The 25443-nt window shown below is 36.0% G+C and overlaps 3 protein-coding genes across 3 annotated transcripts; 2 read left to right on the top strand and 1 right to left on the bottom strand.

Annotated features, from left to right (window-relative positions):
* Positions 1 to 177: 177 nt before the first annotated feature.
* On the bottom strand, positions 178 to 13831 carry LOC120338201 (uncharacterized). Its single transcript, XM_078117037.1, has 16 exons — positions 13595 to 13831; positions 12418 to 12601; positions 11350 to 11507; positions 10118 to 10228; positions 8823 to 9002; positions 8111 to 8240; positions 7590 to 7734; positions 6932 to 7144; positions 6095 to 6241; positions 5684 to 5787; positions 4890 to 5039; positions 4512 to 4610; positions 3693 to 3816; positions 2796 to 2912; positions 2425 to 2541; positions 178 to 1693 (listed from the first exon to the last, which is right to left on the bottom strand). The coding sequence occupies exons 1-16, from the start codon at positions 13729 to 13731 to the stop codon at positions 942 to 944; spliced, it is 2868 nt and encodes a 955-aa protein (XP_077973163.1). The 5' UTR covers positions 13732 to 13831; the 3' UTR covers positions 178 to 941.
* An 882-nt stretch (positions 13832 to 14713) lies between these two features.
* On the top strand, positions 14714 to 20540 carry LOC120338202 (single insulin-like growth factor-binding domain protein-2). The gene is made up of 4 exons (XM_078117480.1): positions 14714 to 14755; positions 16370 to 16564; positions 19426 to 19624; positions 20369 to 20540. The coding sequence occupies exons 2-4, from the start codon at positions 16416 to 16418 to the stop codon at positions 20435 to 20437; spliced, it is 417 nt and encodes a 138-aa protein (XP_077973606.1). The 5' UTR covers positions 14714 to 14755; positions 16370 to 16415; the 3' UTR covers positions 20438 to 20540.
* Positions 20541 to 22567: 2027 nt separating this feature from the next.
* On the top strand, positions 22568 to 25075 carry LOC120337803 (single insulin-like growth factor-binding domain protein-2). The gene is made up of 3 exons (XM_039405690.2): positions 22568 to 22774; positions 23907 to 24099; positions 24905 to 25075. Exons 1-3 carry the CDS (start codon positions 22629 to 22631, stop codon positions 24983 to 24985), a joined length of 420 nt encoding a protein of 139 aa, XP_039261624.2. The 5' UTR covers positions 22568 to 22628; the 3' UTR covers positions 24986 to 25075.
* Positions 25076 to 25443: the final 368 nt, after the last annotated feature.

The following is a 25443-nucleotide window of genomic DNA, read 5'->3' as shown; positions in this document are numbered from 1 at the left end:
AAGAGGGTCAATGCATTCACAGATATCCCTGTAATTTCAACATCTGGTGACATTGCGTAATTACTATAATTACTTTTACAAGGTTAAATTGAGCGAGTATTTTCGACACTCTGTGGAGTCTGGTAACCTGCCTCTGCCGCTCTTTGCTTCATTTCGACAGAGAAGAGTTGTTCGCATTTGTTTTTCGAAAAGGCGGTGAATTTGAATCCTTTAAATTGCCAAGTATTTAGGGCCAGGGGCGACTGACGCAGCACTGTTACCTAAAGAAATTGCAACAAAGTACGATTCTAGCCAAGATATGCTTCTTACATTTATTGCTGCATAATTCAAAATTTTAATTAAAAGCAACACAATTTTAGAACACTAGTTTTGACTTAGTACTGTGGCCAGTGGTGGGATTCAAATTTTTTGTCAGCCTGTTCCATCACAAAAGTCATATTTTTCGGCCGGTTCAGTTAATGTTTTTCTAATAATGCTAACCGATTCGCTGATCTCATAAAATTCCGTGAGACGGTTCTATAGAACCGGCTGAGTCCCACCACTGACTGTGACCAGGTAGATTTGAAATAAAAACACGCTGGTGGATAAGAAGCACGTTCGCTGTTCCCCTACAGATTGTGTTGATAGTCCTAGAAGGGCAGATCGATTTCTAAGACTTTTCTTTCTGACGGCGGATTGTGACAAGTTTTGTCATGCATTAAAATAGTATGTCACCACGTTTTGGAAAATCCTGTTCTCATACCCGCTCGTATATGTGTCAGAATAGCAAAATGCTCGGTAGATAGACTTTCACAACCTTTCTTTCAGTCGGAGGATTGCGACAGGTTTCGTTTTGCATTAAAATAGTAGCCTATGTCACCAAGTTTTGGAAAATACTGTTCTTAAATCGCAAATAGGACTGTCACAGTGGAGTATATCTACTAAAAATGCTATTGTTTACGTCACTTTTTATGCTTTGGCATCAGCGGTGCTCTGATGACATTTTTGGCGGCCTTTTGAGCTTCAATTGTGTTAATTCGTTGAGATGGGGGCCCAGGAAAGTGCACGTTAAAATACCCGCCTGCATCAAGAGGCAGAACGCTCGGACTTGCAGTCTGTGGATACTCGTGTGAAGGCGAGGTTGTGTATTTGACATCTAAACTTTGCTGTCGGTGCAATTGTTTCATATGGTCAAGCTGACTTTGACTGACGTCATTAACGGTGCAGTAGTCGTTGGAACTGCTTATCGAATCCACACGATTTGGTCCATAAATAAGATCGTCGCTATTCGGATCTGGAGCAGGTCCAAGGTTCAGCCAACTTTTTACCGTTGATCTACCCTCATTCATGTGCAAATAAGTTTCGTTTTCGTTGTTCAATGGCATCAGCGTTGGAGTGAGGTGATTTTGACCCGATGTTGGCGAACTTTGACCCGATATTTTCGATGTTTTGCCACTGTTCACGGGATTACCCGGTCTAGGAGACAAATATTGTACAGAAGCGATTCGTCGGCTGTTAGGCGTTAGATATTCGGTTGCTGTCGACACTTGTGGCGCTAAGGTGTTGCTAGGTGTTAGCAGAGGTGCTGTCGTTGCGTCTTTGTCTATTTGTGAAGTTTTCGACTTTCTCTCTGGTTTTCGTTTCGCTCGCTTATTCTTCTTACTGTTGCTGACAATTTGAATATCTTCGGGTGGAGACTCTGGGCTTTCACAATCTGGTAATTTGAACAATCGTGTTCGTTATTCAATGGGACAAAATAACGTGATTCAGAGTACATATATTGTGAAGGGGGTGACCGTACATTTGAACCCACGTACATTTGAACCCATGTGTATATCCACGGGTTCAATCTATATGCGGGTGCTAAAACCCATGGGTTAGGGTTAGTGTGGGTTCAACTATCCGAAAAACAAAAAAAATTCCATAGGTGCAATAGCATACAGGTGCAATTGCCATGGGTTCAAATGTACGTGGGTTCAAATGTAATGGAACCTGTGAAGAATTACGTATGTACACTTATACATAGGAAAACTGATGAACGATGTGATCTCCTACCTTTTTTAAAAATTGTAAATGTTTGTACAAGGAGGACTAATTAATAGGTTCAAGTCAGCAAGCTTCGCCCCGGCTTTGTCTTCGAGCAGATGGCTTATATATACTGTTAAGTCAATTGCCGCAATGTGATTAGGCCTACCGTGTTTTCCCGAAAATCGAACCTAGCCTGAATTTAAAAAAATATCTCCTCTACTTTTAATTTTGTTTCTGATGAATATAAATAAAAGACATCTCCCAAAAAAAGCCAGAGTGTTACATTTCCAAAGAAAATTGAAATAAGACACTGTCTCATTTTTGGGGGAACACTGTAAACTTCGGAATCGGACTTAACGATTTCGTTATTTAGCTTACAATGGTTGCCAAAGATTGACATTAAAAACGCGCTCTTACCTGAATAGTTGACGCTATCAAACGTGCTATCAGACCACATAGAGATATTGTCGCAAACCGAACCCGGAGCTGAAGGAATATAAACTTGACCATCCAAGTCGTCTCCCATTGACATGTCTGTGAAAATTGAAACTATTATTGAGTTATCCATCGAATAAATGCAGTTTCGAATAAAATCTTTAAAAAATTTATTTCGTTGGAAGGCTGCAAACCAAGACGATCGGCTAATTCAACTAGAAGTGACATGCTTGGACGCAACTCGCTGTTATACTCAAATTTGGGCGCTCCAGAAGTGTGCATACACTACGCTATACGGGAGTACCAAAATTTGTTTAATTTTACCAATAAGTTAGAAAATTTCTAGAACTGACCGGGAGACACATCGTCATATTTAGGCGTCAGTTGGTTATTTCCATCTTCTGGTCCTTTTCTCACATGTTGAAGCATGTTCATGATTCCTGCTTTAAACGTTCCAACTTGCCTGAGATCTATTGAAAAACAGAAAGCGTGAGAGAGAGCGGAACTACAATCAACAAAGGAGCAAGCAATGATGTTTACATTTATACAACTTCTAACGATGGCAATGGTTTTAATTTGAACCTGGAAATTCCGAATCCATAATGTTGCGAAATCGAAAAAATATATTTTACGAAATGATTAACGCCCAATTGGAAGTCTTTTTGTCGAATACGATTTATAAACGTAGCCTTCCAATAGTGATATAATTTTGGTATTTCACTAAAGTCACTTCACAGTCACTAAAGCAACCGCGCCGGGTCGATGAATACTATATATATATATATATATAAATAAAAGTTGACGAGTCTAATCATATCGATCCCGGCTTTACTGAATAAGAGACCAAGTTACAAGTTGTCTGTTCCCAAAGCTCTCAGAAATATACAGAATACTATATCTTATGTTTAGCTATAGGTTTACTGAAATATTTCGGAAAAGAACGTGAAAAACACCCTCAATAATTAAAGTTAGTATTCCTTGGATTAATTGATCGAAAGTAGGCTTACTTAGCGCTAATTCATATTCTAATTCCAATGTGTGTGACTGAAATTTTAGTTTTCTCGAGATCCAAAACTATGTGTACCAATACTGAGGTAACTAATTTTGTTCGCCTACTTTACCTAAAGCTGCGCAAAGGGACGGAAGCCTATGGGCGGGGGAGGGGGGAGATCTATACATAGTTTATTATCAATATTTTTCACGTTCATTTTCAATACCTAGTTTAATCGCAGCAAAGGTGTTCGTCTTACTTGAAGGTTTGTTCATTACGTCATCAGTCTTGTTTGCATTGAAAATTTTTGGACTTCGCGAAGTTGGTGGTGGGGGGGAAGGAACTCTATCCCATTGCTTCTTTCTTTGGGTGAGAGTTGGCATCTGCATGAAAATTTAACAATAAGCAAAAAATGAATAATTTGGAAAGATTCACTAAAATGCGCAAAGGACGAACTACGTGGTAAGGACAGACTCATTCTCAGATAGAACGAAAACTACATTTTTTTTGAAAGATAAACACTGACTAGATTAAGTGATTCAAGAGTCTTGCTGCACACTAACACAAATATATTTCTGTAACGTTTCGTCTGACCAAGGTTAGACTTCTTCAGACATACAAAGTTCAACCATCAATAGTTTGTGTTAGTGTGCAGCAAGACTCTTGAATCACTTAGGATAGTTTTGTTCACTCTTGCTACATAGGGTGTCCATAAAGTCTTAAATTTTTTCAAGATTGCAACGGAAATTTTTCTATATCATATATTGTATTGTTTGTATTTAGGGAAGAAAAAATACTTAAACACTTACTGATTAAAAAAGAACAAACCCGGTTAAGATATATTAAAATATAACTGACTTCGTAACAAAATTGAAATTGTAAAAGGACGTTATTGACACCCTGTGTATCCCGAGTGATCTCATATATATATATATCCCCTATTTCCAAGGGAAGCGAAGCCACGCCGGGTAACCTGAGGTGCGGTGACAAACCTACCACTCTCTGAATCTTATAGAAAATGAAACTCAACGATAGGCCCAAATTGATCTTAGATTTCTGATAATCTTGTATTAACTACCATTGCTGTGTTCCGCGTTTGATCATTCTCCATCGCTACATAATCTTCACTTGTATTACGTGTCTTCTTCAAAACCGACTTTGATGATTGGCTTTTATCCTGCGTGGGTGGTTGAAATAAATCATTTTTAGCATTCGCACTTTTGCATAGTATTTACTTTTGTGGATGTGGACTGATAAAACCCTTTTGAAAAAAGATCGTATGTTCTAGATTTGCCAATAATATTTCGATTGAAATGGGCAATGATAAATACTGGGAACTGACGTTGGAAGATAGCTTAGTAACATGGACATGATTGAAACTGTTATGGAATTCTAAGAGCATAAGACCAATGGCAAAAATAAAAATGATCGAAATCGATTCCATTGGCAAACTTACGTCTTTCAATTCATCGTCAGTTAAGACTTCTTTTCCGTCTGGATCCGTCACCATCACAGATATTCGGAGAACGTTATCTCTTTCTGATACGTGAAGGTTGCCAGTATTTCGCATCGGTATGTCAGTTGAAAGTAAAGTTGTTGGAAATCTCTGCAATTAGGCAATAAAATATTTCAGATGTTATCGCAAAGATATTAAGTCACGTGTTTATATAAGTTTAACAAAATCAAAGTTAGGAAGTGCTAAATAAAAGTAAAAATTCACAAAAAAAAACTAAGAGGGCATTACAGAGATCATATATATGGGCACGAAAGTCTTATATCGGTAGCGGTCCGGTAACACTTAGCACCGAGTTTGCTGAAAAAGACCTAAAAAATTGCGCTGGAAGAAATTGTTCAATATTGATTTAAATAAAGCAATAAAACAGCAGTTGTAAATCGAATCTGATGGGGCTAAGAGGAAATTTGAAAATAATTAATCAGTAGTGTATTTTTACCATACTGAAATCACACTACAAATACATTTAGTGTACAAAACAATAGTGTAAAAAGCATTTCAGAGTTAGGGGAGCCGTGGGAAACCAAAGTTGGTTGTCGAGCAGCGACACCATTGTGAGCATTGTGGGACGACTATGGTCTAACTCTAATATAGAACATTGTACTTTCGATTGTGTTTGGCGCAGGGCCACAGAAAAAATAGGTGATAGCCATTTAGCGGCTTCAACCAATTGATTGGTCGGTTCATTAGTTGCCGAGAGAATCGATGTTTTTACAACAACAACAACAATCACTCACATTACTTCCATCTTCGTCGCTCACATATTCATTCTCAACCTTGTCACTGACCGGCCCGAATAATTGACTTGTCTTCGTCGTCGTGTCCTGACCATTTGTATACCCTGAATGGAGTGTTTTAGTTTAACAGCGAAATGTCTACAACATTTATTGAATGACGGCAATATTCTAAAATTTGCTGCTTTGACGATACGCTACTCATCGAAAGTTCTGGAGACTCCACTCTTGTTATTCGTACTATGAGGTACGAATAAAATACTCTAACACTGTCAACTCCATAGTCAATGTCTTTATACCAAGAATTTCGATTGTCAATTTCGATAATAAAACAAAGTAATATTATCTGTATGTGGCCGTAGCCACAAGAACACTAGGGATGAAATAGTATTTCTTGATATAGTAACAACTTACATTGTGAATTCATTCCGTCGTTTGAAGTCGATGACCTTGAGAATAACCTTGAACCTCTCATTGATATTGCCTCATACAAATGCTCCGATATTCGTTCAATTCGATGCATCACGTTCAGGCCATTCGTTGTTCCAGTTCTGGCATTACCTGCAAATGAAATTGTATAAATAAAACTAATGATTTGGCTTTTGTACAAAATATTCACTCACAAATACATTTGGTACTTTAAACTTTCAATGGATAAGATATCATAACGTGAACCAACCGGCGAGGAGTCCAGCAATCCTCTCACATATAAAAATACCCCACGGGATGCGAACCTGCTAACCAACGCAGGGTGATCAGAAGTGCAATGTCAGCGGTATTCCTGAGCCTTAGCTCATACCCGCACCTATTGGAATCTTTACTATTTTGGTCTGACTTATCTAATTTATAACATCCTGGGTAAGGTAGTGAGCCAGGTGAGAAGAATTGCCATAAATAAGTAGCGACTAATCCAAGAATAACAGACCGCCAACTAACCGCTATTGTTATATACTTATAATATCGCTCTTGGAGAAATTCTCAAATATAATTTCAATTGTTCACGAAAGCGGTCAGATGCCTTGTCACGTTAATTCATGTTTTGGCTTTTTATGAATGGTCCTCCTCCAATTATACTTGCGTATTTGGGGGATTGAAAGGATTGGAATCGTTCTATTTCGGAACGACTTATTCAACTTTTTAACTTTCATTGACCACAAGTGGAAGATAGACTTAATTACGTACAATTCCAGCAATACAAGGCTACTAGCTAACCATTTTACGCTATTTGAATTTTTCTGCACTATTTCCTACCGGTTGTTACATTCCCTTGTCCATTTATAAATACGTCATCGCCGTTTCCATTGGCTCCTGTTTGCTGATTCTGACCGACGCCAGTCTTCCGCTCTTTGCGTCTACGGCGCATGCAGCAGAACCATGTTCCACAGCAACACATCAGTAAGATGAAACAAACGACAGCAATTATAAGAGGAATAATCCATGAACTGTTCATCGATGTAGGTTCGGCTAAAAAGTGAAGTTCAAATCTTATGAATATTGATCTGAAAATTATCTGATAATTTCCCAACGAGAATGAAAAACATTTTATAATGAAACACGCTCATCTAAATTTATTTAGAGTGGGCTCAAGTATTTTATTAAGCATTGGTTCGCCAAATAAAATAAAAATGCAGGAAATAAAAAAAAAAACATTCGGGCATTTGGTCACAATATATACTTGTCAGCTGATACTTTGCAATAACTGTATGCTTAAAAGGTTAAAGTAAAAAATGTCAATTCATGTAAAATTTCAGCTAAAGTACGCCTAATAGGAACGATTCATGGTACCATTAGTGGTTCACACATATAAGTTTCCCAGCAAATTGCAACGACTGGAGAGATGTGATACGATTAAAAAATGTATTAGATATATGCCAATTAGTCCGCTGATGGCCAATAAAAATAGTCTTACTGTCAACTCCGCGCGTGGTCGACTCAGTTCCTTCTGACACGTGATCTTTGCATTCTGTCTCAATAAGAACTTCTCGTTGACATTCTTTGATTTCTTCCTTCAGATGACTAACGGCAACGTCACATAAGCGATGGCGATATCTATGCTGGTATATTGAACATTTTGGAAATTTAAACTTGCTGCCTTTAATTACTTTCTCTATTTAAACTGAAGTAAGATTGATTTAGAATAGATTATAAACTTGCGCTGTTAAAACATTAAATAAATATTTATTCATAAAATACCAATTTCAGGTACCAGTCTAACTAACCATTACGTCAGTAAATTTGAAAAACTCAAAATGAGTTTGCCTTTAGTTATGGTCTTTCTGTTATCTAATTGAATATGAATTTGCGCTGTTAAAACATTCAATAAATATTTCTACATCTATTATTACACTCAGATATAAATTTGGTATTACCGCAGCAATGGCAGCAGGATAAGGTATATACATTCTATTTGTCTCTATAAGTTTCTCTTACCAACAAACCGGCTCCGTCACTTTGCCATTCTGTCCAAATCAACCAGTCTCCGTATACAGTACATTGGTATTTGTCAAGTTCCAAGCATTTGTGAGCTTTATCGCATGTCACGGCAAATTTTACTTCTGAACTGTATATAAAAAATATTTTAGCGTTTTTTTAAGTACATGAGGTAAACAATATGACAATCATTAAAAACAAGAAAGCAACGAGGAGTTAGCTAAACAAATTTTAAATGTTTCATGTCAATTGAACGATTCTTCGTCGCGTACCAAGAGGCACTCACAGGTATTGTTTTTGAATTTACCCTCTCGAAACCGCTCATTGTGGTCGGTCAGAGCGATACGTTTGCTTCGCTCAGATTTGACAAGTTTGACTAAAACTTGAGCGCAAAGCTCGCACAATGAAAATTAAAGGTCTTTTCTGATTTTGAATATTGTAATAATCAACACGATCACGGAAAACGTAAGTCCAGCATAAATATAGACAACAATGATTTAGAACCTTTGGCTAGCCCAATGTTTATCCATGACTATTTAGTAGTGTTTAATCAAACTGAATAATATTTACAGCTTGGGTAATTCCAAGGCACACCGTCCGATATAATATGTAGTTTGTTGAACGTTTCATATTTCGCCTTAAATTCAGTTTTATCAATTTTTTTTGGTAAGCAAAAAATAAATCTATTCTATTCCCAAACACATGACTTTACCTGCTACATTTTCCGGGTTCAGAGGAGGCGCCGCAGTTTTTAACAAGATTCAGCGTTGAAACATCGGGACTCATAGAGCAAAGCAAGTTGCAATCCTTTTCTGGTAATATAAAGCTTTTACCCCCCAATGGAATATCCAATGTAGTAGTTGATAGTATTTGAGGCGCAGTCGTTTCTGTCCTGGAACGAAATAACGCACGTTGCATTTGTTACATATATTCACACAAGAATCACAGAGAAAATACAGTAGCATAGCTGATAGAAATGAATATGAGTTTCATAAAATATGACATTTATAACTTCTAACAACATATTATATGTGCAGGGTAAAAACAGGAACACATTTTGCGTATCAATATCTAGGTAAAAGCTTAATCTGAAAGCAAAAACACCATAGTAAAAAAATCCTGTTGGTAACTCGACCCACAATAAATGAGAGAAAAAGAGCTCTGGGCTTATAATATGCCAAAAATGAACTGCTTTACCGGGTAGCACCATCTGGCCTTGTGTTCAAAGATATCGGCCATTAGTGTAGACCACTATGACTCGCCGAGAATATGGCTAGATAAAATACTATTTGGTCATTATTCGAATACTATTTAGTCACTATTGCTTGCAGGGCCGGTGCGAGTGTAAGTGTCCACTATATTTTATCATAAAACACGTAATGCCATCTAAAACGAAAATGATGAATGGAAGTATTTCCACAGCATGTTGTAAATGGAGAACCCCTGTTAAGGGTAATGAACTTAACTTCCGTCGTCATCACTGGGCATGAAGGCATTAGGCTGGATTCCAGTGATGTCGTTCTGATCCGAATTGAAAAAAAAAAAAGTGAAGGCAAACTACACAAGTCCGAGTTCATGCCCACATAAATGCCACACACTATATCCAACGCAAAAGTGGGTCAGATTTGTTCTCGTGACTTTTTCGTAATACTTGTTGCCTATTGGTGATGGTTTATTAGTACTCTCTATATGTCTTATTATGAAGATACATATATTTTATGTCAAATTCGGAAATAAGTGAATTCATTCAATTTTGAATGAGTACCTGCGCTTTGATTTGGGTAAACTTTCATAGAAAATCTTTCATGAGGGAGGTGGCGTAAATCACACATAGTAATACGCAAACATACTATTTATTGGAAAAGAAGTGACCCTACGTTGCCAGTACTTTTGTTTTTATCAAATCAATGACCACTATGGACGGGTATTTTCGAGTACTTGATTATTTCGGAATTCTAGACAATGATATACCAAGGCGCTATATATTCTGTTTTTTTTTTCACTTACGGTTCCAACCAGTCACAGGGAAAGGTGTTACAATAAGCTGTAGACGTTTCTTCATACTGTTCTGCTGCGCAGTCTGTAGTTATTTCATTTGTATCGCTCGTGTAGCAACGACTGAAAACAAAATATTCATGTTCACTTTAATCAGAAGATTAACATATTCTAAATCCTGACGAGTCAGTGATATGCCGGTAGCTGCGCGTGGCCCTTAGCTGTGCATTCGCCAGTTAAAGTTACATTACAAATACATCATGCCCACATTTGAGTACGATGAGAAAGCGCATGATCGTGTTTTTACTTATATTTGTATCGCTCGTGTAGCAACGACTGAAAACAAAATATTCATGTTTACTTTAATCAGAAGATTAACATATTCTAAATCCTGACGAGTCAGTGATATGCCGGTAGCTGCGCGTGGCCCTTAGCTGTGCATTCGCCAGTTGAAGTTACATTACAAATACATCATGCCCACATTTGAGTACGATGAGAAAGCGCATGATCGTGTTTTTACTTATATATATTTAGTATTGTATATTGTGTGTCGATAAGAGAAAGAGACACGCTTAGCTTAGCTTTACTTTTGTCCTCATTTTCTTTATGAATCCAATAGACATAAAGGTAAAATCAGACACTAACACACCTCCCCACAATTCGGAGACCTCGATAAACCTACAATCAGTAGTGGGATTCAAACGTTTAGGAACGGGTTCTCGTTTGTGTCGAAATCACTAACAACAGGTTTCCTCACGAACTACGTAAGCTAGATTAGCGTGACACGCTTTACATAAATCTAATACAAACGGTGGGTCGCATCGCACAAGGGGGGTAGACAATTTCGTCAGGAGGCTCGAAGCTAATTGAAAATATAAATATTTGTTAGATTTTATCCTACTCGCCTTACTTTGGATATTTACATTTCAAAACTTTTCATTTATTTCAATATTTATATTCCATCCACATATTTTCAACGAGTTTTTTTTTTTAAATCAAACATGCTTTCGCCTTTTTATCTGTTATTTGTCTCTTATTGTTAGTTAGTTACTTTTGAACGTGAGACTTGAAAAATTCTTAAAGAGGCGCAGCATAAAACGTTTGAGAACCACGGCTCTAATACATAACGCCAAATATATCATTGAACTGCAGCTGCAGCTGTGGACACAAACAAAACAAGAACGGATTCGCTGACCAACGTGATATACCAAGAACGGGTTCGCGACCCCCTAAATTCCACTTACTATCTTGATCTTTCTTTTGTTCCACCGTTGCATGTCGCACTACATGGTCCATATTCTCCCCACTCTGTCCAATCATTTACAACACCTTTGCATTGACAATATCGATGAGAGGTTTTCGTGCAAGGAGAATCTGATCTACATTTACACTTGTACTCGACCTTCAAAACGATAAAAAATTCAATCAAATGACAGTTTACCTTTGAACCCGGAAGTATAAGGTCAGTTTATTTCGATGAGTTGAATTAAACATTAGTTTAGGAGCGATATTTAGTATATATAAAAGCATGCAACTTTCGTCATATCTTAAAAATAATTAGTTTACTATTCGTTTATTATGTGTACACATTTTCAAACCTAATTGCGTTTTAAATTTTTTAGGACGGAACCAAATTACAGTTTGGCTTCGAACCCGGATGTAAATACCCGAATCTGACTCAAATAACAGCCATATAAAGGCATAAAACCTGAAAAGCTTCAAACACTCGCCAAAGCAACAAAGGAGTTCAACCAAGTAAGCGAATAATCCCCGATTTGAGAACAACATCGCGTTCGCTATAATACCCTGTAGTGCCTTGTTTACTCCGATAAGATGAAACAAAAGTCGTCAAAAATCGGCCCCCCGTATTCATAGGAGCATGTGATTTATACCATGTCTTGAATATAGATCCCAAAAATCCCCAAAAGACTTGTTGTTGATTTGTATTCTGAACACATTTTCAAACTAAAGCCGGAATATAATCGAAAAATGCCCACAAGAAACCTGTAAAGTTGCGGACTCATCTGCAATTACATTTAAAATCGACTATACTGTAAGATGGATAAAGTGGAATAGCAGTAAAGACATTCACTAAAGTCGAATAGGTTAGCATAATTTGGTTATGGGAATCACGGAATCACCGGCATAACGTAAATGCGTTTTAAATTTTCAAGGAATGAATTCTAAAATGTTGTAAAAATTTGATGTAATAAAAACTATTTAAAATTTTAAACCAACATATAGAAGAATGTTGCAACTTCGTCGCAAAAAAAAACAACTAGGATATATATAGTAAAGCAAACACATATTACTTGCTCGGTGTTTTCATTACAAGAACTTCCACAACTTTTCAAAACCCGGACGAATTCATACTCTCCACAACAAAAGTCTTGATTTTTTTGGAAATTTGAACAAACTTTGAATTCTTCTTTGAAAACTCCGGTCTTGCAGAGAAATTGAGCGCTTTGTTGGTTGTTATCGAACTTGACGCATAATCTGAAAAAGTAGTAATTAATACAGGAAACTGTCACATTGAGTCTATAGGCATGTCATAATACAGGGTCTCCATAAAGTCCCTTTTACAATTTTAATTTTGTTATGAAGTCAGTTCTCAATAAATCCTAACCCGGTTTGTTGTTTTTTAATCAGTAATTGTTAGTATTTTTACTTCATTTAGTACATTTGTGAGGACCAAAACAATTATGGTATCGAGAAATTCCCTTGCCTTTTTTATAAAAATTGTAAGACTCTATGGACACCTTATATATTCTATTCTCTAATAATGTTTATATTACAACCTAAAACAATGTTTTAATCGCTTTTCGTCGGCACCATAGACGTAGATCGATGAAAACGCAACAACAAAACTGCCATTCAATAGAATTTATTTAATGCAAATCCTTTTTTATTCCACTCATTAAAGACTAACAATAACTTTTTACTGTAAATGGGCTCGCACACTGTACGTGTTTGACTGAAAGAACAAATATTTGTGCTTTGTTCGGCCTCAATATACGTTGTGTTAATGCGGTACGTGACTATAATTTTCGTAGCACAGGAAAATACGATAAATCAATGGTGAAAAACTGTTTCAAGTTTGCGATTGTGAAGTAGACCTAAAGCTTGAGTCATACAAAGCTTGAGTCAACGCATATTTGATGCCGCTTCATTTCTAGCGTAACTTATAGTGCTTACAGTTTCTCTCACCCCACATATCTGCGACGCTCAACTAACTGTCGGCTTGATCCACATAAGCTTAGCAAACGAGATGCTTTTACTTATTATTTTTAGAATTATGCATTTTTATATAGTCTTTCTTTTTCTAGGGTTAATATGAAACGCATATCTAAATTTTGCTTATCAACAATTCGAAGACGCTAATACGAAGTCAGCCTAATTAATAAAATCCAAAATGTTTCGGGACATTTGTTCCAAAATTCACTTCGAAATATCGAAATTAACAAACTGTTCTAATTGTTCTTGTATTACCTGTTTCTAATGACGTCACATTTGTACCAATTGCCATCTTCACAGTTTTTTACGGGGTAGCTGTAACTGACATGATACTCCTTTTGTGCATTTATATGTGACGTCATGTAAGTGATGACGTAATATATCCATATCATTTTTTTATTATATATGAAATATGCTCAATTTTTTTTTTGTTTGGTTTTTGTCATGTTACTTTATCCACATACACACAAAGATAATGCGCCTTGAAAATCACTGGAAAGTTTTACTGCTGTAGTGATTTTAAAGATGTATAGTATGAAAAAAATAAAAGAACATGAAATTTTATGAAGCCTATACACACATATATACATGAATGATTGGGATGTTTATTTTTGAATACCTTGAAGCTTCAAAACGTTTGAAAATGGCATTCTGACCTTGTCGTAACGGCGGGGCAATGAGACAAGAAAATTAGTGCGAGATATTACTTGTTTCTGGTATTTCGTAGTTTCCATTCTAACCGTTAATGGGCAGTGAATTAGTTCATCTAAATCGGTCCGACCTCACTTTGCAATTTAAATTAAATGTTTCAGTTACCCTGGATAGCGATTATCACAGTGGCAGATCGACGATTTAGGTATTAGGCTTCAAAACTTTTCAACTAAACGTGTAATACGTCGACATAACCGAGAAGGGTCATCAGTACATGCCCGTAATTGTATATTCAACTAAAACTACGGTAAATACATTTCGTCGATCCTTTAGGACCCCATTGGCTTTCAAGTGCGAATATTTGAAGAGTAGCTGTAAACTACGTATATTCTGCTAATATTGGTTTCCCGATTTCTATCCTTAGCTATTTTGTATGTACATGCCTGTCGAATCTGCCTTTGTGTCCTAATAATCATATCCGTTTGTTATTTAAAGCGTCACAATTGCGTTAACGATTTGGTGATGATTTCATTTCTTCAGGAAGCAATGTCATCCTACTATGACGCGATAGTTCAACTCATTCATGCCTGATAACCTTTTAAATATAATTTGTCATGTTTTTCTTAGTGTAGCATTGTTGGACACAAAATGGATCTTTGGTTCATTCGGTAAATATGTTGTTGTTATTCTCGATTTTCTTCTTCATGTTGATGTGAAAAAGAAATCGCTTTTCTCTTTAACAAGTAGACCAATTACAATTTTCAGGTATTAAAGATTGTATTGTGCTTACAAGGCTAATGATTTTATTCATTTCACAAATATCTGTCGGCTCTGTGGTATTCTATTTTCCCAATCAATTTTTTCATGATGACATCATCGGAATTAAAATTTGCGCACCGTGTGGCAGTTCCGCAATGGTATTTTAGCGATCAGGTGATCAGCGAGAACGGAATCAGAGAAATCGTGACTGTAAATGATTTAATACTACTTTGTTTTGCCTTTCGTGTCCATTCGACCCTTTTCATGCTTTCAATTTTGTATATACACGACTAATTTATTAATTTAATTAAGCATAGCAATTCCAATTCATAGGCCTTTGATTTTTATGAAAAATGGCATTTTACAAGAAATAAAATCCTAGAACAAAATTTGAAAACATACTTAGTTTTTTATTTAGTTGTCGCTTTGTTACTAAACAAGATTTCATGGTAATTTCAACTAGTTTTGTAATAGCAAAGATCATATGAACTGTAAAAGATCGGATAATGAGGTTTGAAGGATGATATTCCAAACAACATTAAGGCCGAAGACTATGTTTTTGTATTGAAAGATTGACTGTGGGTGATGGTGACTGGTACTTGTTAAAAAATATTGAACGGCCGTAGGCGATTTTTGAAATATTGTAATAGAGATTCAGATCATCATTAACATCTCAGTTTTAGTCAAGCCACGTCGCCGTAGAGGAGATTTGAACATTCCGTGGACTTTGTAGTTTCTAAAATGGAGATGGATGAAGTAATTACTTCATCAACATATCGGGAGTTTAATAATTTGAAAATTAATTCACTTGACATTAAAATATGTTATATAAAATGTTAATATCGAAAAATATAAAAAGAATCATATATATGTAAGGAATTAATAAATATATCTGTAAGCACTCAATTTAAATATTAAATGTCGTTCTAAAGATTTGCAACGCATGTATTTATATACAAGAGCGTAGCTTCAGAAAGCAATATAAAGAATAGAACTGTACTGAACACTTCAGTTGATACTAGCTTTATATAACAAGCTCAATGCAGACTGGCGGGACACCGTTAAAACAGATAGACTCGAACGTTATTGTATTATGAATTAGGTTGTTTAGCATTTCATATGTAGTCGTAATTAGGTGTGACTTGAGTTTAAAATTCAAAAACAGCGATATTTTGAAAAATTTGTATTTTGTAAAGGAGGGTACATAGCATTATAAAATACGAGGTGTTTATAAAAGTCTTAAAATATTTAAATTTTAAATAAAATTTATAGTTTTTGAATCAACCATACGTGCGTAATAAATGAATTTAAAATTGGTGCTCCCGAAGTATTCGTACCAAGATGGCGCACAACCTGAACATAGTATGTGTACCAGGTTAGGGTTGTTCGGGTTGTGTTTCATTTTAGTACGAATACTTCCGGAGCACACTTCTGGTAAAGATATATGGAGAACTGACTTCCTTGTCGAACTGAAATTGTAAGAGGTGTATATGAACACCCTGTATATAAATAAGTTTCCAAATTTTTTCTAGGCTCCATTTTAGTTTCGTACTCTCTGTTCCCCGTAGATTCAAAGTACACAGATTCTTATCCATAATCGTAATATATATTTTCTTCTAGGGATCTTATTACTATACTGAACCCTCAAGTGAACCGAACGAACGAGATGAAGTTGTGCTTCATAGTACTTATTATCGGCGTCTTCTTTTCTACGGCCAACGCGTTGAGTTGCCTGCCTTGCGGCCAGGTCGAATGCCAAACGGAAGAAGAGCTGGATTGCGGTAAAGGTGTTACTCTAGTTAAAGACGCTTGTGCGTAAGTACCGTTCAGTATTGGGTTAATCCCGTAGTATGTGTACCAGGTTAGGGTTAGGCCATAATTTTATTCCGATTTTCCTTATTTTAGTTCTATTACGAGTTCGGGGACTGTTTGTGTTAGCCAAGTGATTATACCCTCTGACCATAAGCTTCAGTGCCTTTACACAACTTGATGTAGAGAAGGTGAAAAAAAAAGAGTTGCCTTCATATTAGTACACATACTACTGAAGCGCCCCGTATTGTATTAATATTTTATTACCTAATCTCCCAAAAACTCAATGCAGATAGAGAAATTTAAAGCCAAACATCGATTTCTGAATATATACTTAATATCAACATAATTTTTGTCGTTGAAAAATCTCTCATTAAAAACCGCATTTACAGATCTCAAATTTAACTTAAAATGCGCATGCATCACCTTGCTTCGATAATTAAGGTATTGCATTTTTGTTGTTGTTTAGATTTAGGGAACGAAATAAAAATCATGGAATAATCAAGTTTTTTTTACATAGGATAGGATTTTCATATTTATCACAGGAGAGAGGAAAGTCGATAAAACGGCTTAATCATATGGCAAAGCACCGCCTCTCGCCCGATTACCAGTCCATGTCGGGTACGGAATTAGTTGGCTAGGCATCTGTTTTAGATACATGGACAGGCGTGTTTTTTCTTTTTTTGGGGGGGGGGGGGGGGGGGGGGGCTTTGTACAAAAGAAGCTTATGTTGTTTACGTTAGGTGTTTATAAAACGGAAATAAATTTTGAAACTATTAATAACCGATAAATGCTCTAATATCGCAACCTTCGGTTATATAGATTATAGAACGTCCTGACAAAAAATAGTGGTAACGACACGATTGAAAAAATTTGCGATATACACTCAAATAGTAACTAACTGGGACCTAGTAGTTTAGGCGGAGGACTTGCGTTTTAATGGGCATTTATTTTTCAACGTCGAACCCGAAGTAAATGCTTCCGTTATGAAGTCGTATTTTTATTGGACACGTAGTGGACATAGCGATCGTTTCAATATTATGTTGTTGTTGTTATTTGGCACTTTTTGGACACCTAGTGGAAAATCTGAAAAGTCGCTTTTCTCTTTGATTGCTGAACGAATTGCTCTAAAATTTTCAGTGGTTACAGATACAAATTTTCTCCAGAAGGCTATTACTTTTATTTATTTCAAATATTTCTGTTGGCTCTGTGAGATTTGTTTTTGTTTGCTATGACGTCACCGAACGTTCTGCAGACGCATGATCACGTGCCATCGAACGTCGGCGTGAAGTTAACTAATCCTTAAAAATCGCTTTTCTTTTAATTAATGGACCAATTGCTCTGAAATTTTCAGTGCTTGAAGATGAAAATTGTTTTAGAAGGCTATTACTTTCATTTACTTCAAACGTGTCCATATATTTGAGCATAGCTCTCCTGTATTTTTACTAAAGGTAATTTATAGGCTGGGCTAAATAGAGAGAAAATCGTTGAAATACTCGAAAAACGAGAGACCTACTTATTGATGACCCCACCATAAAACAACATTGTCAACAAGATTACGATAAAGCGATCAAAGATATTTTAATAACGTAAGACTCTATTCGTTTATATTAAACTGCGCTGCCCGGAGGGATTAGCTCAAGTTAAATGATGAGGCTCATAATGTAATATTTCAATTAATACTGTAATTAAAACGTAGTTATTTGAAATAACACGTAGTTATGATTTTGATAAAGACGCTCTATGGAAAGTTTAGTATGTTCTTCTAACATCCAGTTGCAATCAACCAGCTCATTATTAACCAGGTTGGTGGGCTTCTAGACGGTTTCGGCGCACAGACGTTCTCAGACGGACTTTTCGGCCACGAAGGCTCGATACGTTAATCGTCAATGCTCAAGGTTCGTTCGCCGCGATTAAATATATTTTTGTTTAATTGATAAATAGAGGCGAACAAGCAAGCAAGCAGTCATACCCCAATCTCGACATGAATTCATACGGACATATGAGTATAATGAAGATGGCTTTGAGCCTTAAAACTTAGTTGTTTAAAGTAACTTGATTTTTCAATCCATTAAAGTTTCAGATCAACAAACAAATCTAAACAGAAATTTTTTATATATCGAGTATTATATGTTTTAAATTTTCGACATATATCGACATAAGCCTTCTAAGTACTTTCGTATTCGAGGTTATAAATTCTCTTCGGTGAAAGCAACTTAAAGGCAATTTCTCCGTGAAAATCATACTGTTAAAGTATAGTTTACTTAACGTTGCCACAGGCGATTGAAGGTTGAGATGTATCTCATGCTACCCGGGATGTGGTTTTACTTTACCATAATAGTTTATCAGAAAGATAATAAAAATTGCGAGGTATTTGCGGTTGAGGATTTCAGCGGTTGGTACGTGGTATGTTACTGTTCTTCATATGAGGACTCTGCCCTTTAGCAATTTATTTGAGATAAAGTTTAGAACTTTACTTATAGCATATCGCCATATAATTCGGATGGGTTTACACTGCCTGGTAAATGCAAAAATTCAAATTTATAACCAGTCTTTCGTTTGTTCACTTCTACAACAGAAATCTAGGAGAAGTTGGCATTTGGATACTCGGGCACAAGTAAAAATCAATTTCCTATAAATTGTGCTTCCTAGCAAACAATACGAAAACAAGGAGCCACCACACATCTTCTCTGCTTCGTTTTTTTTTTCATTTACATGCTCCTGTTAACAATCAAAATCAATTTTTCGTTACAATGATTAGACTCGATGTATATAGCACTACCAGATAGGCCACCTGCCCTTTCTACACGCATACTTAGCTACGACGTAATGTACAATTTTCAATCCAACACTGCTGTATCGTTTAGATGCTGTTACGTATGCTCGAAACAGAGAGGCGAGAAATGCGGGGGTCCCTTCGGAACAAAAGGCAAGTGCGACACAAATAAAAATCTTGTTTGCCAAAAGAAAGATCCAATCTGCGATCTCAGTTACGACGACGACGATGAAAACCCACCTATCGATGACGTAAACGCCGACGGTACATGCCAGAACTCGCTTATTGTGGTAAGTGGCGTTTCATGATAATATCATCCCATTAACAATGCCATCTTTATCATGGGATGCGCTAAAAAATGTCTTCTTTCCTTAGATATTAAATACAGTGCCAAAGCACTTCATATAAACTTGACATTGGATATAAAACCGCTAGTCTCCTTATAGGTAACGCGATAATGGGTGTAACGCGAGATAGTTGACCTGAACATGGCATTTAAACATTCATTGCTAGTATTAACTGAAGCTTTTAGTACAGTTCTGTTCTTTATATTATTTTCTGAAGCTACGATGTTGCATGCATGCGTTACAAATACAAGGTGTCCAAAAAGTTTCGCCCGATTTTATGGAAATAACAAATGTAAATTTAAATAAATTTTATTGTATGATGAATGAGAACTGCAACATCCAACATCTATATCATCCTATTCAATACAGGTTGACTATAAATCTTTTTGCAATTAAAAAAAATTATCATTCGGTTTTAAAGACTTCGTGATCGGGCGAAACTTTTTGGACACCTTGTATTTAGAACGGGATTCAAAAGTAATTTAATTGCTTCAAAATATTTTTTCCAATTACATACATAGATACATATGTATATACACTACTGATGCTGATAGCTGCTGTGTTTTAGTAAAAGCCCAAATTTGTGTAACTGTATTCCTTCCTCGTATCAACGCATATGATCGCTACATGGACACGTTTGTGTTCGAGTCATGACTTTGTTTATTTATAAAAATGTATTTGTTTCAGAAAATCATCGAGTTTTACTGCAATTACTGGAGGAAACTTCTCGCACTACTGAAAGGACTTCGAGATTGATTACAACATCTGCTCTCAAATATTTTGTATTGTTTGTGGATCATATATTTCGTCCTTAGAATTCTGAATTACAGTAAAAATAAAGTATAGTTGTAGAAGCGTACATTTTTGATGGTTTTGTCGGGCTGGGTATGTATAGTTCGTGCCGATCACTATCTTTACCACCGTGGCCGTAAATTTATAGTATTGCGGTTGACGTTTCTTTGGTCTAGAAGTATACGCCAAATGTTTATATTTTAAACGTTTTGAGTTGGATATCTCACCTATAAATGAGAATTGAAACATACATAATATGAAACAGAATGACGTGAAATAACATAACGGATTTTGTAATCGATATTTTGCTGTTCCGCAGTCGGAATTAAAATTAAACATGCCGATAGGCGTCCCGGATCTCCGAGGATGATGGTTGAGGCCCCTACTCAAGCAACTCATGACCATCCACAGAAACTTGTGGATCTATAACGGCAGCGTGCGTGATTAGGCAAGCGGGTTATAGAACTGACTAGAACAGTGGTTATCAAACTTTTTAAACCGCAAGTCTCACGTCACACCCCAAAGTAACTATAACTAACAGTAAGCTGCAAACAACAGGTAGTAAGGCGAAAGTATGTTTTATTCAAAAACACGTTAAAAACACGAGGATGGAACGTAAAGATCCAAAATAAAAAAAAAGTAATTATTCAAAATAAGGGGCAAGATCAAATCTAACAAATATTTTTATTTTGAATTGGCTTCACGCTTCCTCAAAAAATTGTTTACGCCCTCTTGTAGAGCGCGCCCAACTCTTTGAGAATCACTGTGACTAGAGGGTCTAGCTGTCTCCTAGAGCTGAGATCCAATAAAATCCGTATGTGGATTCGACACTTTTGCAATTTGCAACTTTGTAGATAGTTGTTTCTGAGACACTGCGACGGCACGGGGTCCCATCAATTTCTTTTTTTGTGAAGTTGAAATTACATGCGATAGCAAGAAAAACGGAGAGCAATGTAGATATGGTACACCCAGTGGTGGTATTGAGCCTGAGCTGACGACAAGAGTTATAATTGTCGTTTTGGAAGTTATGCTATAACGATATCTAAATGGCGCAATGCTAATGTAGCTCACGTAGTGACTAGTGACATACATTAGTCAAATTGTAGTGGGGTATAGTGCTGTGAGTTCGCGATGGTTTACTGAAATGTAAAGGAGATTTTTAACTTTGCCAAGGGCGTAATGTTACGTAGATACGCCACTGTTTATATACATATTAGATTTTTAAAGATTATTTTGGTATCCGGTATGAAAATTTAAACTGGTAAAAAGACGCGAAGACCCTCCATCATTCATGCGCGACAAAAAAGTGTGAACTCGGCAAAAAGATAGTTTAAATTAATTCAAAAATAGAACACGACACATTTCCATTGCCCGTGGCAACATGAGATACGTTCCTGTACCTCTTGCTACCACCCTGCGTTAGTCGCGGATTGTTTAATTTAAGAAATAATTATCGTAAATGAAACGGCACTGAGATATATCTTAACATATAATCAGTATGAAGTAAAGGAAGTATGTGAAAAGTATACCTGCGGTTTTGGAAAGAATAATTGTTCAGGATGTATAATTTTTAGTAAATTTTTAAAGATCGTTCACAACTGCGTCGCAGTGTTTTTATAATTTGTGTGAGGAAACATCTAGAAATAAAATTTTATCCTTGACGTACAAATTTTCTAGACTTCAAAAAATTCACAACGGTTAGTTTTATCACAACTGGACTGAAAGTCATGTCTTAATTTACGAAAAGCAAACAGCTAGAGCCCAGGAAGTCGGTAATGTGACTCTTTATTGTAGCAAACCGTATCTCGATTTTTTTCTCGTCTTAGAAGTTCTGACTTATAGGTTAGTGTCAGGCCTAGTAATAAAGCACTCAAATCCGGAGACTTAATCTTTTGCGCCATTAATCAGTTCGAATTAAAAATTTTGAAGAAACATTTATACAATATTTACAAATAAATCAGTTATAATAAGTAATTAATTCTAAATATTTCTGCCCGTTGACAAAACAAATTTAATACCAGATTCTATCATGTCCATGTTATTCATCACTTCTACCAAAGTCATTCCGTTAGCACAATTTTGTTATCGTATTTTATTTTCGTCTAAGGGCAGTAATTTTATTTCGAGTTTTACTCTATCCTAATTTAAACGCATCATGGCGCCGGTAACACTAGCTACTTTGTATTTGCTCTGCCTCCTTGCCGCAACAGCAAATTCACTGTCTTGTATTCCATGCGGGGACAACGAATGTCCCGATGTTCCATGCCCAAAAGGTGTCACGGTGGTGAAGGATGAGTGTGGGTATGTATTTTTTGTTCAGGATAAGCTGTTTTGAATCTATTATAGTTACATTTAAATACTTGAGAACGGCAAACAGATATATTCATTTAGTCCTATTACAGGGTATTGGTGATGCTGCATATATTTTTAGATATTGCATTACTATTAGAAAATTGTCAATTTTATGCAGAAAAATTATATGCGACATATAGTTATATATACATATATGTACATACTGAATCGCTTACAAATTGTAGGTTTTTATTAAAATTCGGTTACTTTCATGCATGCTACTACAAATGTCTTTGGTGCACCTTACGGCTGCAAATATATGTATATATATATACATAATATATATACACAGTACACACGACTGGGTTTTGAATTATTGCTATTTCAAATCTTGATATTTTGCTTTGACTTCACATTCACAGAACTTGCAGAATGCCTTAGATGCATTAGCAGCCATGGGCGCTTTCCACTCTTTCTGTCTTTCAGCAAATCATCCTTTATTATCCACTGTTTTCGAAATTTCTGGTCATATCGTTTGCCACTTGTTTCTTTGAACATTCTTATATGGGTAAAATTAGTGAACAACAGTATTTCCTGACCTCAGATTTTAGCATAACAAAATCTTTCAGTTCACGCTAGGCCTACTTTAAAACTTTCAGAGTAATAATATTAATACCAATATTTTGGCAAACCTCCCTTGTCAGCTTGTTGTTTTGAGCACTATTACCGTACCTTCGATTGGAAAACTTTTCTGTTTTTTATTCTATATCTACAAATGATAGCCACTGCTAGGTACTGGTGAACAGCACTTCACTTCTTTGCCACTAGATAACAATGCAAAATAACATTTGTCAAAATAATCTATATATATCTAAATGAATGCTGAAATAATCTACAAAGTAATCTAACGGTATTTCTTACATCTAAATCATACCAAAATAATCTGAATCTAGATTAAAATAATCCAAGTTGGCAACACTGTTTGATGGTAATCTAACCAAGAAAACAAAAATATCGGAACTGACACTTTAGCCATACGTAACGTTATGATTACTCCTTAAAAATATAGTAATAGATAGACCATACTCAAATTTTCATTTTATCGCTGTTAAAATTATAAAAAAAATTATTATACTCGTAGGTGCTGTGATGTATGTTCAAAACAGAGAGGTGAAAAATGTGGAGGCAGTTCTGACGTTTTCGGAGTTTGCGACCCGAATAAATCACTCGTATGTACCATGGACGAACCTACCTGTGACCTGGATTTCAACCTAGAGCCAGTGCCTGGACCTGAACCGTCGCCATATGGAAAATGCCAGAATCCACTATTTATTGTATGTGCTTGATAATGAATCTTATATTTTTACTTATAAACTCAAATTACAAACTAAGGTGCTCCAGAAGTATGTCCACCATGTTAGGGTTATCATGTGTTGCGCCATCTTAGTGCACATATTTCTGAAGTGCCCAAACTAATATATTTTAAGTAGCAGTTTTAAATGGCAAGTCGTGTCATGATCATCTACCATATTGTCAACTAGAATGACTTAATAGTTTTTTGTCTTCAATGCACAAAATTTGTTGTCTGAAACGAAAGGGTATGAAGTGAGATTCGGGTCACACAACAACCATAGACCATATTTTGCTTTATGTTGGGTTATGGGTTGTGAAAGTTAAGTTCTTAAAGATTTCGCATTTAACACGACTTAAGAGCATAGTTCCAATGGCAAATACGTGTTGCGCAACAGCCATAGCCCATATTTTGCCTTATATGCGAATCACTGACTGTGTGCTATGAAAATTTCGCATTTAACATTGTTTTAAAGTTCCACGCCCTCTTATTCAGTTATCAAAACATATCGGGCATGTGAAGATGTACACGTAATTTACCCTCGTTTCAAAAGTACGTATTTTGATGGCAGAGAAGTCACAACCCATCCTCAGGCGATGATTGGCCCGACTCTCTAATTGCACATAATCATCAGCCACGGTTAAACAACGTGTAAATCAAATATCAGCGAGAGAGCACTAACACATAGTGTCAATTGTCCACATACAAGAACGTACTCTTGTTTAACATTTGGCTCATTTATTGTAATTTCATATTTCTTGATTTTTCTTACCCATTCGACTTTTCAGAAAATCATTGAGTTCTACTGCAGTTACTGGCAGAAAATCATCGATCTATTGAAAAAACTTCGCAGCAAAAAGACTGAATGAATGTTTCATGAAATTTACTTTCTGTCTGTTTGTAATTATTTTTGAATATCACTATGTAGAAATATGGAAATAAACTGAAATTAGCAAGTATTTTCTTGTAGGTAAAGTTTAAACTGAACAAACTTCAGAATTAGTGAGATCGCCAGCCTTGTTAGAGTGGGTACAAAATAAGTGAATCGCACAACAATATGGTATACACCAGGTCTAGTCAGCTACTTTCGCAAAAGATACGTACACAGAACTGAGGTCATTCCGGTCATTTCAGACAATATATTTGCAAACAAAACTTCAAATGCCGTACCGTTACAACCAATATAATTTTTCAAAAATAATATCAGGTAGGCCTATATGGGCTAATTCGTCTGGCCTCTTATTCTATCCACATTTAATAATACACTACTAATTGATGTGAAATACACAGACTTGTCCATGGGACATACTTTTTTGTCCCATTCCCA

The sequence above is a fragment of the Styela clava genome, chromosome 10 (genome assembly GCF_964204865.1).
Source record: "Styela clava chromosome 10, kaStyClav1.hap1.2, whole genome shotgun sequence".
Classification (NCBI taxonomy): Eukaryota; Metazoa; Chordata; class Ascidiacea; order Stolidobranchia; family Styelidae; genus Styela; species Styela clava.
The sequence above is the reverse complement of the archived record's forward strand: the minus strand, read 5'-3'. Positions and strand labels throughout refer to the sequence as shown.